At 42.3% G+C, this 20196-nt stretch overlaps 1 protein-coding gene across 11 annotated transcripts in view; it reads right to left on the minus strand.

Moving 5' to 3' along the window:
- Positions 1 to 20196, minus strand: part of PDE8B (phosphodiesterase 8B) — a 245375-nt gene that overhangs the window by 111151 nt on the left and 114028 nt on the right. For 4 of the 11 annotated variants that reach the window (XM_030927072.1, XM_030927073.1, XM_030927070.1 and 1 more), the window contains one exon: positions 4005 to 4061. The exons of 1 other annotated variant lie outside the window; for it this stretch is intronic. In XM_030927072.1, coding sequence (XP_030782932.1) covers positions 4005 to 4061 — 57 coding nt within the window. Of the gene's footprint in view, positions 1 to 4004; positions 4065 to 16687; positions 16751 to 20196 lie in introns of all 11 variants that reach the window. 6 more of the 11 variants (XM_010356672.2, XM_010356670.2, XM_010356671.2 and 3 more) reach the window with 2 other exon arrangements.

Genomic DNA, 20196 nt, shown 5'->3' on the forward strand with positions numbered 1-20196 from the left:
GCTTAAAAGAGGCTACTCAAAATAAAGTTATAAAGTATCTGCAGTCTTTTGTTTCTGAGAAAAAAAAAAAAACAGAAAAAGATATACTAGGAAAATGTTAACCAAAGGTAGCAGGCCTGGCAATATTATAAATAGATAAAACAGAATATAAGGGAAAAGGTTAAGGGAAAAGGTTAAAGAAGGACACTACAAAATGATAAAAGAGACAGTCATCAAGAATATACAACAATCAAGAACTTGGATACACCTAACAACACAGACTCAAAATACCAGCAAATATTAACAGATATTGATGATTTCACCAAATCCACTGTAATTAGAAACTGATAGATCACACAGTCACAAAATTTAAGTAAAAAATTAATAGAGATGGTTTGAATAGCACGATTAATGAAGTTGAAGTAATTCATGTAAATAGGACCCTCTGTCCAACAAATAGAGAATACATCTTTTTATCCCTTTTTGTGGAGTATTAATCTAAAAACTGACTACATACCTGGCCACCAAACAAGCTGCAACAAATATAAAAAAAAATCAGTAGCAAAGGCATCAAAGCAATTCAATGGGGAAGAATAGTCTTTGTGATAAGTAGAGCTGGAAACAACCAGACATCAATACGGTGGGGTGGGGGGATCAGCCTTGACACCCATATCACACTGTACACAAAAATTAACTTGAGATAGATTATAGATTTAAAATTAAAAGTTAAAACAATAAAGTCTCTAGAGGAAAACAGGAAATATTTTCTTGACCTGGGAGTAGATAAAGATTTTTAAAGCACAGAAAGCAACAACCATTTTTTAAAAAGTGATAGATTTCTTCAAAATGAAAAATTACTGTTCAAAAGCCAGAAAAAGAATAAAAGAGCCATGGATTGGGACAAAATGTTCTCAAAATCTGACAAAGGAGTTGTAACAATAATATATAAAGAACTCATACAACTCAGTAAGTTTCCCAATTAAAAAATGAGGAGAAGACTTGACCAAACACTTCACAAAAGAAAATAGAGGAATGACTAATAAACAAATAAAAAAGTGTTCATCATTAGTCATGGAGAAATGCAAATTTAAATCACGATAAGATAATACTACTCATTCACTAGAGTAGCTAAAATTTAAAAGACTCGCAACATCAAATATTATCAAGGATTTAGAGTAACCAGAAATCTCATATTGCTGGTATGAGTGTAAAGTGGTACTTTGGGAAAATGTCTAGAAGTATCTTAAAAAGCTAAACACACCATTGTTCTGGAGGTTTTAGCCAGGGCAATTAGGCAAGAGAAGAAAATAAAAAGCATCTAGATTGTGACATGATCTTGTACACAGAAAATCCTAAGGAATTCTATGGGAATTCATTAGGCTTTCCTTAGGATTATAGGAATTTAAACCTATAATATATAATCCTGAGGATTATAGGAATTTCTATATTCATGAAAAACTAATCCATGAGTTCAGCAAGGTTGCAGGATATAAGATCCTGCAAAATAGAAAGACATTTCATGGTCATAGACTGGAAAACAAAATTGTTAACATGGTAATACTCCTGAAATTGGTCTATAGATTCATTGCAATCCCTATCAAAATCCCAGGTGGCTCTCCGAAGCCCCCACTGAAATTGACAAAATGGTCCTAAAATTCATACAAAGATGCAAGAGACCCAGATAGCCAAAATAACCTTGAAAAATGAGACTAAAGTTGGAGGAGTCACACTTCACAACTTCAAAACTTACTACAAAGTTACAGTAATCAAGACAGCGTGGTACTGGATAAGGACAGACATATAAATCAATGGAATAGAACTGAGAGTCCAAAAGTAAATCCTCACGTTCATGATTGATTTCTGACAAAGATGCCAAGACAAGTCAACAGGTGAAAGAAGAGTATTTTTAAACAAACGCTGCCAGGACAACTAGATAAAAATAAAGCTGGACCCCCTACCTCACACCATAAACAAAAATTAACCCAAAATGGATCATAGAGCTAAACATAAGATCTAAAACTATAAAACTCTTGGAAGAAAACAAAGACGTAAATGTTTACAATCTTAGATTAGGCAATGAATTTTTAGATATGACACCAACTGATGAATGAAGAATGATGCTTACAGCACAACACCTTTCAAAGAGAGCTAAAAAGAATTCATAACAAGTGTACATATTATGAATGGACACATACATACAAAGAGTGAGTATACAAATATTTATCATAGTGTTTTCTTTCAGAGAGGAAAGAAAGGGGCAGCAAAGGGATAAATAAAGGGCTTAAACAGTATCTACAATCTTTTGTTTCTGAGAAAAACTCTGAAACAAAGAAGACATACCATTAATATATGATAGAAGTGGGTGTTGGTACACACATGCACCTTTATGAATATCTGAAATATTTTAACATTTAACAACTTTCATGTTTAAAAGAATGAGACATCCTTATGAGCATTCATTGCCAGTGTAGCATAGGACAAAAATGAAGGTAAATGAAATTGATCTAAAACCATACTAATCCCAAACAGTATTCTGGAAATTGCTTTGGGAATAAGTCCTTGATATCAACTCCTTTATTTGTTATTGCCTTTATTCAAAATTGGAGTACAAAGGACATGGCTCAGAATGATTACTGAAATTTTCCATTTGTTTGTATTCTATACAAATAGTTGTGGCTGGTGTTTATTTTTTTCTCTCTCTGCTCCTAAATTTGTTTTCATCAAATTTTCCCAAGCGAAATCTCTTCCTTTTTTTTTTCCTTTCCCTAGATTTGCATTTCTTTTACCAAGCAACTATAAAACATTATTTTCTTTTTCCATTTGCTCATAAATCAAATAGCACATTTCCTTGCTTGGTTTTTCACTTTCATCTATATGTTGGTTGACTTGTTTACATCTTTTCTGCATCTTTACTTGTCCCAAGTACGGGACAAGATTCCAGGTGCTAATAAGCTACAGTTTTTACAAGGAGGAAGTTAACTTATTTAGGCCTAATGGGATGGCTTATATGCAGATAAGGATTTAGAAATTATTTAAAAGGGTACAAACGCCCTTTTCATACATGTTTCTCTCAAGGGGGCACAGGAACTTGGAAGGGCTGCAAGGAGGACACAGTTGCTGCCATGATTAGAGTGAAGTCAATCCTACAGGTGGCTGGGCCTTGTATCCTTGGACACCAGTTCCTGCTGTGTTACACAGCCCAGTAGGCTGCTTGGCTTAAGTCACGTGGAAGATGTAGGGGAGCATTTTATCATCTTCTATTCCCACACAACAGCAACAGCTATCATTTATCAACCATCTTCTCAATTAATGATAACTGCCAGATAAAGTTCTAGGCATTCTATGCTATCTCATTTAACTTATAATTCCCTGAGGCATAATCATCTCCATTTTGCAGACAGGACACTGGGTAAGAGGAGTGAAGCAATATATGCAAAGTCATACAGCTGATTAAGGGTAGAGCCAAGATTCCCACCCAGTTGTGACTCATGACAAAGTCCAGCCCTTTACCATTTCATTGCTTCTTCCCTTTCTGGCTGTAGCAAGATGTGGAGCAGACTAGTTTTGGGGTGGAAGAGTTGTTCTTTCTCACAATCCACCATGCAATCTATCCATTATATTTATACTCAAAATGGGGAAATGATTAGGTCTTCAAGAAAACAATTTGAGTCAGGCCGGGCACAGTGGTTCACACCTGCGATCCCAGCACTTTGGGAGGCCCACGCAGGCAGGTCACCCGAGGTCAGGAGTTTGAGACCAGCCTGGTCAACATGGTGAAACCCCATCTCTATTAAAAATACAAACATTAGCCAGGTATGGTGGCGCACGCCTGTAACCAGCTACTTGGGTGGCTGAGGTAGGAGAATCACTTGAACCCAGGAGGCACAGGTTGCAGTGAGCCGAGATGGAGCCACTACACTCCAACCTGGGCAACAGAAGGAGGCTCTATGGCAAAAAACAAAAACAAAACAAAACAAAAAAACAGAAAACAATCTGAGTTACGGGGCTGAGTAAAAGAGGCATACCTGAATAGGGTCCTGCGTCAGTCTCATGGGCCCGATGCGCACCTCCGCAGAAGACACCTGCTAAATAAAGGACAGCACAAGAGAAGTGTCAAGTCTTAAACTACACAAATGGATACATCCTTCCTTACGCAATGCATTGCATTATGCCACTGTGTGCACTAAATTGAAGAATCTTGCTTACTGAACTGAAGATGGGTTACAAAGCATGATGTATATAGCATAGCCCTGTTTTTGTATTTAAAAATAAAGTATACATTTATGTGCATTGGAAATGTCTTTGAGGATACATCCCCAAATGCTAAGTGGTTGGACTTTGAGTTATTTTTACTAGAAGTGCCTGGATTTTTATAATAAGCATGTACTATTTTATGGAAGGAAACAATTCAATAATTATTTACTGAGCACCTACTATGTGCTGGGCATCATGCTAAGACCATTATTATTCTGACATCTCAAAAGAGAATAAAAATTTCTCTCAAATCTCGAGGCTAAATCACATCTATGGTTTAAGAGCCTTTCCTATATTTAGATCTTTTTTTTCTTATCTTCAGGTTTTACTATGAGGGGCAAACAGCTTAGTCTTACATTTACCATGGATAAATTATTCATCTCAGTTGTATTTCCACAAATAAACTGAGCAACACCACACCATGATGACCACAAGAGGCTTGTCTCTGCCCCATGACTCCAGGAGTGAGCACAGGGCTCTTCGGTGTTCACTGGCCAACACCATCTGGCTGCCTTTGGCGAGCGGTTAGATGGAAGCAAGCATAAAGCAAATATTTGTCTTTATTTTTAATTACTTTACTGGGATTTCTAAAAATGACTGTTCTCTAGACTAATTTGGTTGAAGGTCTTGACCTCACCTCCATGGATCCAATTTTGTTTTTCTCTAAGAGACTGCGGTCATTTGCCACTATTGGAAGTTTATCCTGCATGCCACACTCTGTACTGGCCCCGTGTCAGTCTGAAGAAGTGCCTTCAGCACGCAGCAGCATTTACACAACCAGAGACACTTGCAGTGACCCAAGGGCCATGGGAGGCTTTTCAGTTACAAAAAACAAACCAGAAAAGCAAACTTTCTTTACATTATACTTCGCAAAACTACAATAATTTCCCTTTCTCCTTTCTTCTCCTTTCCCCAAGTTTAACTCTTGCTGCCGGCGCTATGAACACTCTCCAAAGCACCAGTCAGTCTTCTTTTCCTCTGTAGGGCTGATTCTCTCACCCCACCCCAACACAGCAGTGTAAAGAACTGATGCAGGGCGCTTGGGCCTCTCACCAAACCAGCCAGCAGAAAACTCAAAGAGCCCTCTAATGACTGCTCATAGGCTCCTGGCCCTCCATGGAGGGTTCTCAGGAGGGCAAGGCTGCCTGTCCTGCTCTCCTTGGGGAGACAGCCTCCTCAACCATGGGTCCACTCAGCAGGCCTGGCACAATGAAAACCAACTGCAGGCTTTGAGTCCCTGAGCCTGTGGACAAGTTCCTTCAGTGCTTCACTGCTGTGTTTAGGTCAAAGCGACAGGCTCATGTTGGGTGTGGACTTCTCTTACTCTTCTTTTGTCTAAGTCAGTCAGTATCCTGGAAGGTGTGGGTGCTGACACCAGTAGCCTATGTGCACAGCCCCAAGAGCAACTCTACTAGGAGAGGGCCAGCCCCAGGGCATCCTGTGTCGCTGGGCTGCCAGCCCTTTGCTCAGCTCCCCTACCAAGCCAGTTTTTGTTATTGAAATAAACACCCTCCTTCCAAAGCAGCACAACTGCCAGAACCCAGATTAAAAAATTAATGTAATCCCAGCACTTTGGGAGGCCGAAGCAGGCAGATCACCTGAAGTCAGGAGTTCAGTTCCAGCCTAGCCAACATGGTGACACCCAGTCTCTACTAAAAATACAAAAAATTAGCTGGGCACGGTGGCGAGCGCCTGTAATCCCAGCTACTTGGGAGGCTGAGACAGGAGAATCACTTGAACCTGGGAGGCAGAGGTCGTGGTGAGCCAAGATCACGCCATTGCACTCCAGCCTGGGCAATAAGAGCGAAACTCCATCTCAAAAAAAAAAAAAAGTTAATGATTAAAAAGGGAAACCAGCCAGGCGTGGTGGCTCATGCCTATAATCCCAGCACTTTGGGAGGCCGAGGCAGGTGGATTCCTTGAGGCCAGGAGTTTGAGACCAGCCTGGCCAACATGGTGAAACCCCATCTCTACTCAAAATACAAAAATTAGCCAGGCGTGGGTGGCTAATTACAGGCGGGCACCTGTAATTCCAGCTACTCAGGAGGCTGAGGCAGGAGAATGGCTTGAACTCGGGAGGTGGAGGCTGCAGTGAGCTGAGATCATACCACTGCACTTCAGCCTGGGCAGCACAGTGAGACGCTGAAAAAAAAAAAAAGGTGAAACCAATTTAGTACGCTAAGATACATTTGATAAGCCAGGGTATCTTTTCACTTGCCCTGTGATCTCTCTTGAGTTCACTGCCTCCACCACACACAGAAGGCCCTCCAACAAAACCACCTGTGAATGATTTTGCCAGCAAAATTAGGCTCCTAAAGGAGTCATCCAGTGGCAGAAAAGTAATGAATGGAATCATCAATAAAAGTTTAAAAGGAATAAAATAAAAAGTGGCTCACATTAGAAGGCCAAGAGATAGGGAAGGACTCCTGCAAGAAGGGCACAGGCTGTACAAAAAATAATAATTCACCCCTAAACAATACGTTGCCTGTCTCCCTCCCTCCCTCCCTTCCTTCCTCTCTTTCTCTCTCTTTCCTTTCTTTCTTTCCTTTTCTCTTTTTCTTTCTTTTTTTTTTTTTTTTTTGGACAGAGTTTTACTCTGTCACCCAGGCTGGAGTACAATGGCGCCTTCTTGGCTCACTGCAACCTCCGCCTCCTGGGTTCAAGCGATGCTCCTGCCTCAGCCTCCTGAGTAGCTGGGATTACAGGTGCCCACCAACACTTCCAGCTAATTTTTGTATTTTTAGTAGAGATGGGGTTTCGCCATGTTGGCCAGGGTGGTTTCAACTCCTGACCTCAGGTGACCTGCCTGCCTTGGCCTCCCGAAGTGCTGGGATTACAGGAGTGAGCCATTGTGCCCTGCTGCCTGTATACTTTTCTAAATAATCAATATGTACATGAAGTGTTGGTACAGCTAACCTTATATGGTAGGCTGGCGGGGAGGGGCAGGCGATTTTCGACTCTGCCAGGAGAATATCTGATGACCATGAACATTCCTTAAGTCCCTCTGACCCAGGCATTGTGCCAGGCACATTCACACCTGTAATCCTAGCGGCAGACAGGCAACGGCCACGGAGTCAGAGCATGGAGTTTTAAAAGCAACTCTCAAGCTAGAACATGTATCATTTTTCTTCCTAAAGGCAGGAAAGACCCTACAACTTTCTCTCAGAGCCACAACAGTTCTCTGCCTGCCATCCAGCATTCTAACTCCCATCTGACCCAGCCCAGCAGAAAGGTGAGCTATGAGCTCGTGGGAGGACAGCAGAGCCAGGAAGAGGGGCTATGAAGTTGCTGCTTAGGGACCTTCTCCAAACCCCTGCCTCTTGCATCTCTACTATTCCTTGCCTCTCTCATCCCAGCCCCACTTCACTGTGCTCCCTCCCACGTGCTGTCACTCTACCTCCACTACTGGCGTGGGTGCCTCAGTTTACCAGCTCCTCTAGTCCTGACCCACACTTTGCTTTGTGTCTGTTTGTTTGCCTTTTCCTTCTTGGTCTGTTCTCCAAGTCATCTGGCCTTGGCTTCTGTGTCCCAAAGAGGTCAACTGTCCCAAAAGAACACTGGAACTTGTTCTTGCTGACTCTGAGGGCTGGCACTAGGTAGTGACCAGCAGAAAAAACCCGTAGCAGGTATATTCACAGATGGCAGTTTGCAGAGTTCTGCTTCTGACACAGGCATCTAAGTGCCTGCATTTCACCAATTTATAAAACAGCAATTATGAACAGAAACAGGAGATCATTTACCGACATCTGTGTAGCCACGCCAAGATTCTCTACTTCAAAGAATGAACTTTGAGCAACTGCAGATGCACAGAATCTTCAATTAGTGTATTAGCTCTGATTCCAGGAAGTGACCAAGTTTGCCAGGGTCAGAGAAACAAATGCAGGGGTGGGGGTATAGGTAACATAATTCCAACACCTGAGAAGAGGGGAGGATGGGACCAGCGTGTGAAGAGAAACACACTTCCTAGCCACATGGGTTTCCCCAGCAGCCTAATGAGGAAGGACTGCTGAACTACAGTGTAGTTTTAACTGTGCTGTACAACATTTGTAGTGTCAAATATTTGTGTGTACATGTGTGTGAATGGTAACATACACACCTATATACATGGAAGCAGAGTCACCAATCCACTTTCACATGGAAAAAAAAAAAAAAACGAGTACTATTTTGTAGCATTTGCTGACTTCCATGGTATAAATACCATTGTTTATCTCAGGCTGGCAACACAGGTCCATGACTGCAAAATTAGGAATGCATCTTTTCATTCAGAGAAAGTCTAAGAGTGGCAAAGTCATTCAGTCCTTGTTGATCTGTAAGCATCTATCACTCACTTTTGCTTGAAATTTGGCTGAATATAGAATTCTGGTTAAGAGACATTTTCTCTCCCACTTTGAAGTTGAGAAAGAGGAGATAATACTTCTGGTTTGGGAGGTGGGGAGATCAAGGAAGGCCTCATGAAGGCAGGCAGGTGGTGAGAAAAAGGGGGACGAAGAGGCTGGGTTGGGGAAAGAGATTCTAGGCATAGGGAACAGCACAGGCACAGGCATGGAGGCAGGAAAGCAAAGGTGCTGGGGGGGAGAAAACAAGTCTCCAGAGAGCTGGATTGCAGTATGTGAAAGGGTCAGCTGGGAAGGCTGGGGTCAGATCCTCAGAGGACACAGGAAGGAGCTCTCTTTTTTAATCTCTAAGCACCAATCACATTGCAGGTGTTTGAGCAAAGGATCAACATAATCAGATCTGTGACTTGGGAAAATCAAACATTGGCTTGCCCACTTTCTGAATAACCAGGAACAGAGATTTAGCAAAAACTAAACAAAAACACTGCTGTGAGTAGGAACTACAGCAACGAAAGCAAGTGGGAAAATACACTGCAATGATCAAGAAAAAAATTGCAAGAAAAAAACTCAGCTTGGCTTCACTTCAATAGAAAGGGAACTCCAAGATACAACCCAGCTGGTGCAGGGTAGGCAGATGGAAGGGACAAACTCGCGAGAGAAATCAAGGTAGTTCAGGTTGGTTAATTCACCTGTCATGCCACCACATTCTCTAGAGGTGATTGCTGCAGCTCTTAATAGTTTCAGCTTCAGGAATTTTGTTAAGTAACTTGGCATCGAGTTTTAGAGCCTTCCTCAGACAAGAGGGAAGCTAAGGATTCAGGAAGGAAAGCAGTTGACCTGGAAAGCCCTTTTCTGTCTCAGCAGCTTACGCATACTTCAAGGGCCTGCTCCAATGCCCTTGCCCTCTGACGATGGTTCAAGTCCAACTTCACCCAAAGAAGAACCAGTGATTTCTCTCCTCAGTGCTCCTGTATTCACAGCACTGATTTTGTTAGTCATTTACATATCTCACTCCTTGGCAAGACTGTGAGTTTCTTGAGGACATAGTCTCTGCCTTTTTCACAATTTTATCCCCAGCATCTACAAGATGCTCAGTAAATGCTTTGTGGAATTGAATTAAACTTAAAAGATCAGACAGCTTTTAAGTAACAGAGTGAAGACTGAGACTTCATTCTTCCTAACCCCCAGTGCACTGCTCTTCCATTATGCTCCAAAATTGGAAGCATTAATTCTGCAGCACTCATATTTCTGGTATGGCTTCTGGACTCCATTCAGACTCTGCAAAATAGATGATGCAGTGCCTGGCGATCCCTACTTGTGCCCTGGTAGTCTGTTAACAGGGCTGGCCCAGCACTAAGAAGGAAAAGGGTATGCATGCATATGCATGTGCGTGTGTGTCCAGGTGGGGATGCAGTGTCTGAGTTCCAAAACTCAGAGTCTGAATCGTCCCCACTTCAATGACTTTTCCTTTAGAATCCCTTCTTTCCCACAATCCACAGTACTGAGAGTTCATACACACACACAAACACACACAGCTTAGGGCAAGCTTGACTTGCATTTTGTGACGGGTCCACAGCGAAGATCATTTTACACTGAAAAGACACCAGCTGTGGGCACAGAAATAGGCACTTTTAAATGCTCTTCATCAACTCTGTCTGCTGCCCTGTTGGCTCTGATTTAAAAATAGCATTTAATGATCTCAATATGTGCCCTGTTCACCCTCCATTCTCAGGCAAAACTTAGTTCTTTATTTTTCCGAGCTCTGGGTAAACAAAGGTTGTGTCTGCCTTTTGTCTTTTTAATGGGTGCCTGTCTGTCCTCTGGCTTCCAGAAAGGGATGGGCCCTGCAGTCTCTAGGTGACCCCACCATGAGGCTGGGCCTCCCTGCTCTATGCTGGGAAACTCTGTCCCATCCCACCCTCTCTTCCCTGCCAACCATGCTTAGCACACCCAGAACACTCTCTTCCTTCTGTCCCCTCTCAGTTGTAGGTCCTGCTGGCTGGTGCTGCCCTCACTCCAGCCTCCAGCCTTACCCGGCTGTGGTCTGGTTGCCCTCCAGCACTTCCTGGCAACTCTGACACCTTGGACCTTTCAGGGTCCAAGAGCTCACTGGGCAGCCCAAGAGTTTCCCTTCTCCTTCCTGCTTCCAATCCTCCGGTCTAGAAGTTCTCAACCTGGGCTGCATATTAGAAGTACCTGGGGAACTTCAAAAATATATCAATGCCTGGGTCCTATTTGACACCAAGAGAATTGGAATCTCTAAAATCTCTAAGGATGGGGCCCAAGCATCTTCAATTTTTTATCTCCTTGGGTGCAGCCAGGATTGACAACCACTAGTCTATTCTTTTGAGCAGATTTGTCTGTTGCTAACTTCAATTCCTGCTTCTTTAATGGCCCCTCCTGCAGACTCTATTACATATTCATTTACTCAACAAACATCAATGGAACACTTACCTTGTGGAAGGTAACAACACCCACCCAAGACTCAGCTATCATGACTGAACCCAGACATTGACAGGTATCTGTGTTTATTTCCAGATACCTCCACTGGTTTTTTTCCAGATAGCTCCATGAAAAACATAAGATTATAATCTTGGCATGAGGAAAATAAAGTCTTTTACATTTGGTGAATTATCCCCCCAAACAATATCCCTACTTTACAATCAAAATCAATCAAAAATTTCTTTTATAGTTTTTTTGTTATATAATATAAATGGACGATTACTCATAGTTACAAGATACTCACAGCCAGTGACATATTTAACTACTTTGTGTTTTATGCCCTATTATTTAGAATAGTACATTAATTTGGCAGCACGATTTTTTTTTTTTTTTTTTTGAGACGGAGTCTCGCTCTGCCGCCCAGGCTGGAGTGCAGTGGCCGGATCTCAGCTCACTGCAAGCTCCGCCTCCTGGGTTTAGGCCATTCTCCTGTCTCAGCCTCCCGAGTAGCTGGGACTACAGGCGGCCGCCACGTCGCCCGGCTAGTTTTTTGTATTTTTTAGTAGAGACGGGGTTTCACCGTGTTAGCCAGGATGGTCTCTATCTCCTGACCTCGTGATCTGCCCGTCTCGGCCTCCCAAAGTGCTGGGATTACAGGCTTGAGCCACCGCGCCCGGCCATGCACGATGTTTTATCACATAAACATACAAAAGTCTGCTCATCAAAATATACAACCATGAGATAAAAGATTAATCACTTTGACTTTAAAATTATAGCTTCTATTCACCAAAAATAAAAACAAAAGCAAAGAGCACTGTAATAAAAGAGAAAAAGGCCCAGAGCCTGAGAGATGAAATCTAAAACATTAAAAAAAAAAGTTAGTAACCAGACATAAAACAAAAATTTTTTAAACATCAGTAAGAAGACAGCCAAAAACAAAGCTGGGGAAATGATTTGAAAAAGAAATTTACAGGAGAGGAAATATAAGTATGAATAGATGCTCATCGTCATTAGTAATCAGGAAGATAACAATTTTAAATTACAATGAGATGCTATCTTATATCCAACTATTTTTATCAACAGAATGGCAGAAATAAGTCAAACATTATCTAGAATAGGTAAGAAAGTGGACCCTCAGAAACTCTTATACATTGTTGGTGGGCATGTAAATTGGTTTAGCAACTTTGAAAAATAGTTTTGGGATATCCAGTGAAGATGAAGAAGTATATATCCTACAATTCAGCCTCCTGTATGAGTGTATCTCTAGGGTATATAAGAGGCATTTATAAAAATATTCAGAGCAGTATTGTTTGTAACAAAAAGTTAGAAAACTGAATCCACAGTCTATTAATACCTATCACCAGAAGAAACTGATATATAGCTCAAGGACTATCCATACAATAGAATATTATACAGCAATAAAAATGAATCAACTAGAGTCGCTCATTTAAAATGTATGAATCTTACAAACATTGAGTTAAACAACAAAACAAAAAATTACAAGTTTTAGAATGATGCATACCTTAGGATATTACTTACAGTTTAAAAATACTTAATACTGAATATACTTTAGGAGTATATTACAACAGTACAAAGAAATGCTGACAAACTCCCAATTGAGGCAAGTGGTCCTGCTGGTGGAGGGGACAATGAATTCAGGGAGGGAGGTGCCAGGGCTTCAACTACATTGTGAATGACCTATTTTTTTTTTCTTTTTTGAGACGGAGTCTTGCTCTGTTGCCCAGCCTAGAGTGCAGTGGCGCGATCTCAGCTCACTGCAACCTCCACCTCCCTGGTTCAAGTGATTCTCTTGTCTCAGCCTCTCAGGTAGCTGGGATTACAGGCACTCGCTGCCATGCCTGGCTAATTTTTTCTATTTTAGTAGAGACGGGGTTTCACCATATTGCCCAGGCTGGTCTTGAATTCCTGAGCTCAGGCAATCCATCCACCTTGGCCTCCCAAAGTGCTGGGATTACAGGCATGAGCCGCCACACTCAGTAAATGACCTATTTTTTTAAGCAGTGAGTAGTGAGCACATGGGTGTTTACTAAATTAACTTTTCTTATTGTATATGTAGATATTTCAAAATAAATGTAAATTACGTTTAATTTTATTGGGAAAGTCTATTTCCTATCTTGGGGTTAACATTAATGGAGCATTAGCCACTACATAAATATTCTACATATTTTTTTTTTCTTTCCAGTAAAGTCTTTATTTGGTAGAATAAGGTGGTGTATTTAAAATTCCTCAGAATATAGACAGGGTTTATCTGAAACTTGGTAAAATAAAATTCTAGAAAATTGGGCTGGGACTCAGGGGACCTTGCTCAAGATGAGTAACTGCATTGTGCCTCAATAAGACAAAGGGACTGATGAATTCCCCATGTACATCATCTCATGTAAAGGTCACGGCAATCCCACAGGGCATCCTGGGCCCCTTTCTCCAGCTTAAGAGGTTATGCTACAGAAAGGTTAAGCCACTTACCCCAGAGGATGAAGCTGAGATTTAAGCCCAGGTCTGCCTCACTGGGAAGGCCATGCTCTTACTTATGTATTTACTTACATCTCAGACTGTTCCAGAAAGGCCTTAAGATGGTGTACACAGAGACTTTAAATGAGGTGAGGGTTTTTAAATGACTTATAAATAAGATGTGAAAGATCTGGCTGAGAAACAATGAGCATGGAAAGAAGAAGCAGGTAGGGAGGACAGTGTACACAACATTTGGTACAAGGCACCCGCTCCTGCTGAGGTGGGCCACCCAGACAGTGAGGTCAGGCTGCAAAGAGGGAGGCAGTACCCTCAGTCTCCCACGGTGCATTAGACACAGTGATGTGCTTTCCAGCACAGTGTCTTACACTGCCCCCCACCCATGCCCTCTCTTTCCTTCCCCACTGTCACTGTTCTTTCTTAAGAAGGGCTACTACTAGATTCAGCGAGCTTTGCTGTGGAGAGGATGCTACATCCCACTGTGCCTGGAAAATATGGCAGTGAGAAAAGATAAAGAGGCCATCCTCTTGTAAACTCTGAAATGGTAATGAGAAAAATAAACAGAGAAGTCATGCAGATGCCATCAGATCTAAACACAGAAAACTTGGCTGGCACAGTCTAATGGAGAAGCCACTTCCCCCTGACAAATATCAGATGAAAGAGAAATTATTTGTACAACCATAGTCATGTCATCTATAGTCATGAGAAAAAAAAAACTCAGCCTGATATCGACTATGCATTAAAATGGAAAGAAAAAACACGGTCTAGAATATAATCCACAAAGTGACAAGTACCCAAAGGAGGCCAGCACAAGGATGCCTTAGAGAGATTTAACTACAGAGGAGGAAAACAAACAAACAAAAAACCCAAACTGCACTTCGATGCTACGATTATGTGAAAATTCTTTCTGTCGTACATGCAGTGCAAGAATCAAGGCATCAGGCTTTCATAATGTAATAATTCAGCCACAAATGACTAGGCTGAGTGTGTGTAAACACAGCTCCATTCCAAGATCCCAAAGATCATGCAAGGTCTGACTGGGAGAGCACAAGAATTTAAAGGCAATGGTCAAAACGTGACATCCCTCAACCGACTTCCTTCCTTTTATTAGAGATACCACTGATAATAGACACTGCCGAATGACTTCAAGCATGTAAAATTACATTGTGTAATAGAGAACAAGCAAAGAACAGTCTAGCTCTGATTATTCAGGAGGCAATTATCCAGACTGTGGAAAAACCCAGGCACTCATTTCTGATCCACCTCCATCCTCCTGCATGCCTCTGATGCCTTCCCTTCTCCTGAACATTACATGAAGTTGGGACAAAGTGGGGAGCGATGATATTCAAATCAGTAAATTTTGCTACATGGTCGGCAGTTCTGGTAAATAGATTTGATGGGTAAGGAAACAGGAACCACCTGCTAAAAATGAGTTTTAGAGATTTCCTGTGGATTTCAATTATACATGCTGCCTCTGTCCTCAATTTCATCATTGATTAAGCTAGAACTGCCTCAGAGGACCAAAAGTAAAATGTCTTCCCTGCTTGTCTCCATGTGAATCTCCCATTAGGGACATGTGACCCTGAAGCACCTGGATTTTTAGCCACAGCTGGTACCCCATCAAGAATCCAACCACACTCACTTTCCCGACTCTGGTGTGTCAAGACCACTCATGCTGGGATGAACCACGACCTTCAGTCACCAAGTCCAAAGACTAGATGGCCCCAAGGGTAATGAATCCTTGTTGGGCACTAATTCCCATTTAAAAACCAATCTCACTGAAATGAATTCCATTTAAAAGTAAGTAGCCCATGCAAAGTCAACCACAAAATGCAAATGTCCTTTTTTGAAAAGGAATTTTATTTATTTGGCAAGAACAATCATGATTTCCAAGCAGTTATTAATAAAAAGTACCATTAACATCCTAATGACATACAACCTGAGTGAAACACTATACAATTAAAACTTCAACATTTTCAGAAGCTTAGCAAAGATGCCAGAAGCCTGAGACCGGCAAGACTTCTCCTGGGAAGGTCCCCAAGGCCTCAGGCCCAGCCCTTGGCCCCTCCCCTTTGCTAACACACGTGGAAGACAAGCCCCACTGCACCTTGACCCTCTGGGGCCACTATGTCTTACATCAAAAGTCAATGAGGCAACACCCAAGGAACCATACTTCTTTCTTGTATTATTTTTGAAGATTTGGAGAGGTAAGCACAAGAGCAGCACTGGAAGGAAGTAGCCTGTTTACAGGCAGGTGACTAAGCTGAAGATGGGCTCCCATGGTAATCCGCCTCACATCTCCCCAAAGGGATACAGTTCTGTGTCCATTGGTGGAACAGAAAACAGAAAATGCCCAAAGCACAGCAAAGGATTAAGTAAGTTCCAAAAGACCATTTTGTGTTCAATCAAAGTATATTTCTTTTAAGTGGTTCAAACTCACAGGCTATCTTGGATCCACCGACATCTTCCTCTTCTCTTGGCTAGAGAACAGGCTGAGTAACGTATACTCGTCTAAGAGAGGAATGAGAACAAGGGGTTCCCTTGTATTCTTGCTGTAAAGCTCCAAAGCTCTGCCTACTTGCTCATTCTGATGAGCCTCAGGTTCTCACCTTCAGTGCTCAAGGCATTAAAATGCCTACACTGCAGAACACTGGGTACTTTATGCCCAGCACTAGGGTTCTCTGATCATGGTCTAGCATCACAGAACGTGGCTTCATGTCTCTTTGACCAGGCACTGGGAGCAATTCTGGCCTACTCCACTACATACATGGGAGCCCCTGATCTTAGGAGATTGCCTCATAAGCTTTTCAGTTACAACTCTCATGTTCCCAATCTCGCTGTAATTCTGTAAGCAACAATGCAGATTCATGGGCTCCACTCGCCTGGAATTCTGTTTAAAATCATTACTATTTCTTATGGGCCTTGGGGCCTTTGTGTAAGAGAGGCAATGTGTTAGAAATGGCGATGGTGCAGAGATAGGGCCAGGAGACATACAAAGCTACTAGTGCATCCTAGTGGAGCATCCATTTTTATGTCAAGAGGAAACAAGTTCAGCAATTTACAAAGTCCTTCAAAATAGTTTTATGTTAGTTGAGAAGATAGGATCAGAGTATAATGCAAAGTTCACATGAATTTTTAAGCTGAAGAATGAAATTTCACAAAAATCTAGTGCTTGCAGCAGATCACTTTACCTGGTAGAGGCTGGCATCCACTTTCCCCACCCTCAGATTTGAAGAGGTTCGAGAAGCACCAATCTAAAGGAAGAGGACCAATTCACGGAGCTAAGACCTTGGCATTTTAGTTCAAAGTCTCTAAAGCCCCATTATCACACGTAAGAATTCCTGGGGATCCCTGGATGGTCAGATGGCTAAAATAAAGCCCTGGGAAGGGTGTCTGGTGAACCAAATGGCAGGTCTATGTGGACTTGGAGTTCTACTGGTGCAAGTCCAGCCTCTTTCTAAACAACCAATGGACAACTCTACGCTCTCATTAGAAAGCTCTGCCTTCAGTTGCACTGAAATCTGCATCTTTGTAACAGAAAGACTTGCCCCGCCCCCTCCAGGGGTGCCCACATGCTAAAATTCATCAATGCTGTTTACTTGACCTTACTGGTCAAGGCTGCGCAGCCTGTCACATGGGTAACAACATCCTCTCCATCTCTTTCCACACTGTCACAATTTCAAGAACAGGAAGAAACTTAGGGGAACAGAGGCCATGATGTTCTGTGGCTGAGTCCATAGCCCTCAACTTAAGTCTAACTACAGGAGGAAGATATATGATTGAGATGATGTCTAGAGGGTAATAAGTCCCAGTATCAGGAGGTCCAGGCCCTCTGCTTTTCAGTAATGCCTAAAAGGCACTGTTTCCTTATGATGGGAGGCAGGTACTAGCATATGGGTGGCAGGGCCCCTGAGGGGAGATAGCTATACTCAAGAGTACCACCAATATTTAGTTTAGATCCACAAACTTTCATCAAGCATCTATTACGTGCCAGGTACTGCACAGAAAATGAGCCAAAAAAGATAAGCAAGACTGAGTGTTCATGCCTTCAAAGAGCCCACTGCCTGAAGACAGGAGTGGGGAGCAGGGTAGGAGTGAGATGACCATGAAGCAATCAATTCAATAACGGGTGGTGAGAGGTAAGCCAGAGAAACCTAAGGGCAACTCAGCTTAATCTGGGGATGCCGGCAAATTTCCAGGAAACCACACTGGAGATCAAAGTTAAAGGATCAGTGAGAATAAGCCAAGTGAAGACCAATGGAAGGAGCATTTTTGGCAGATGGAATGGCACAAGAATGGCAAAGAACAGAGTTTATGTGAACAGTCTCAGGCAATGTGGAACAGACCATGTGGCTAGAGAGGGAGGAAGGAGCCAGGTCACAGAAGGTTGCTGTGGTAAGAAGCCTGGGCTTTGCTAGGTGGACAAAGGTATAGCATAGTTGGATTGTAGTTGGCTGGATCACTATGGTTGAAATGTGCATAGACTAAGGGAGGAACAGAGATCAGAAAGGAGTTCCTGCAATGATCCCCATGGTTCTCAAGGTATGGTCCCTGAACCAGCAGCATCAGCATCACATGGAACTTATTAGAAGGGGAAACATTCAGGCCCCACCCAAGATCTACTGAATCAGAAACTCTAGGGGTGGGCCCAGTGTGTACTGACTGACCTTCCAGATGATTGTGATGCTTGCTAAAGTTTGGGAACCACTGATGTTGACAAAAGATGATGAGTGTCTACATTAGGAGCAGTGGTGAGGGGTGCTATGATTTGAATTTCCCCTCCAAAATTCATGTTGAAATTTAATTGCCATTTTGACTGTATTAAGAGGTGGGATCGTTAAGATGTGATTAGGTCATGGGGCTCTGCCCTCAGGAATGCATTAATGCTGTTACCTTGACAATGGGTTAGTTACACAGGAGAGGACTCTTGATAAAAGGATGAGTTCTGCTCGCTTTCTTTGTTCTGTCTCCCACATTCACTTGCCCTTTCTACTTTCTCCATGAGATGACACAGTACAAAGGCCCCTGCCTTTGTACTGAGTTTGAGATGTCTCTAGTCCCTTCAAAATGCAAAGTCAGACTTTGGGATACATAAGTATGAAGCTCAGGGAAAGTGATACCAGCATACAGGAAAGGCAGTTAAAACCTTGCTATCACTCACAGCAGAAGACCGAAAACAGAACTCTGGAGCACACCAGTATCAGAGGGTTGAGAAGAGACAGAGAAGTACACATAAGAGCTGGAAGAAGGAAAAAGAGAGGAAAAGAGGAAATAAGCAGATTCTCCCAGAACCTCAGTTACTCCTACAGAGCACAGTTAAGTAGGTTGCCTTCCCTAACTTAGAGTATCTATTTACATAACTCACCACAATCAATAAAAATCAATATATAATCACGTCGTGAAATGTCAAGATAGCATTTTGATAAAATTCAACACATTTAAAATTTCTTTTTTTAGATAGCCTCCCCAACCATTCCTTCCTTTCTCCTTCCAGGCGTCACTGACTTCTGTTTGGAGATCTCTGTTTGGTTCTAAAGACACGTGGGCTGGGAGTGGTGGCTCACACTTATAATCCCAGCACTTTGGGGAGCCAAGAGTTCAAGATTAGCCTGGGCAACATGGTGAGACACTATTTCTACCAAAAATAAAAAAGATTAGCCAGGCATGATGGTGTGTACCTGTAGTCCCAGTTGTTAGGAAGCTGAGGTGGTAGAATTGCTTGAGCCCAGGAGGTTGAAGCTACAGTGAGCCATGTTTATACCACAGCACGCCAGCCTGGGTGACAGAGTGAAATAAGAAGAAGAAGAAAGAAGAAAGAAGAAGAAGGAGAAAGAGAGAAAGAAGAAGAGGAAGAGGAGAAGGAGGAGGAAGAGGAAAAGGAGGGGGAGAAAGAAGAAGAAGAAAGGAGGAGAAGAAAAAAGAAGAAGATGAAGAAGAGGAGGAGGAAGAGGAAGAGGAAGAGGAGGACAGGTGAATATAACTAAGCATTTCATTTTCCTGGCTATAGCAATTGGTTAGGAGTAGTCATGTGACTTGCACAGCTACAGCAATTGGTTACGGGTAGTCATGTGACTTGGGCTAGTCCAGGATTTTGCTAGCAATGCTGAGAAAAAGCTATTCTACTTTTAATAACTATTCTCACTGTTTATCAAAAAGAAACATGTAGCGAGGTTGTTCCTCATAACACCTTGACACCATGTGAGAACGAAAGCAACACCATGGAAAGCAGAGTGGAGAAATGGAAAGAAACAAGATTCTTTGTAACACTTCCAAATTACCAGATTAAGACTTGTTCAAAGCCGTATCTAACTGGATTTTTTCAGTTAGGTAAGCCAATAAATTGCCTTTTTTCTCCTTATTAAATAAGGTTGAATGAGCTTTCCTGTGTTTAAACAGAAAGAATCTCAATGGAAACAAACAACCTCCCCTTGTTGATATTAGAGAGATCTGCTGATATGTATCCTTTGGGTAGGCAATAGGCCACACAAGCTATAGCTGCATTGGTGTGTGGCTTCTTAAAAGGAGGGATATAATATAATCACAAGCCAAATGACTGGAGTCAAAGCCAACACCTGAGCAGAGGAGAAATGGTATTTCAACCGAGGGATCATAGAACCACCTTTCACAGCTGTCTTTGGATCAAGAACACTTAAACTGAATTCTGGGAAAGCCAGGGGTCTCACCAGAAGCTAATGTACCC

This window comes from Rhinopithecus roxellana, chromosome 3 (genome assembly GCF_007565055.1).
Source record: "Rhinopithecus roxellana isolate Shanxi Qingling chromosome 3, ASM756505v1, whole genome shotgun sequence".
NCBI classification, from domain to species: Eukaryota; Metazoa; Chordata; class Mammalia; order Primates; family Cercopithecidae; genus Rhinopithecus; species Rhinopithecus roxellana.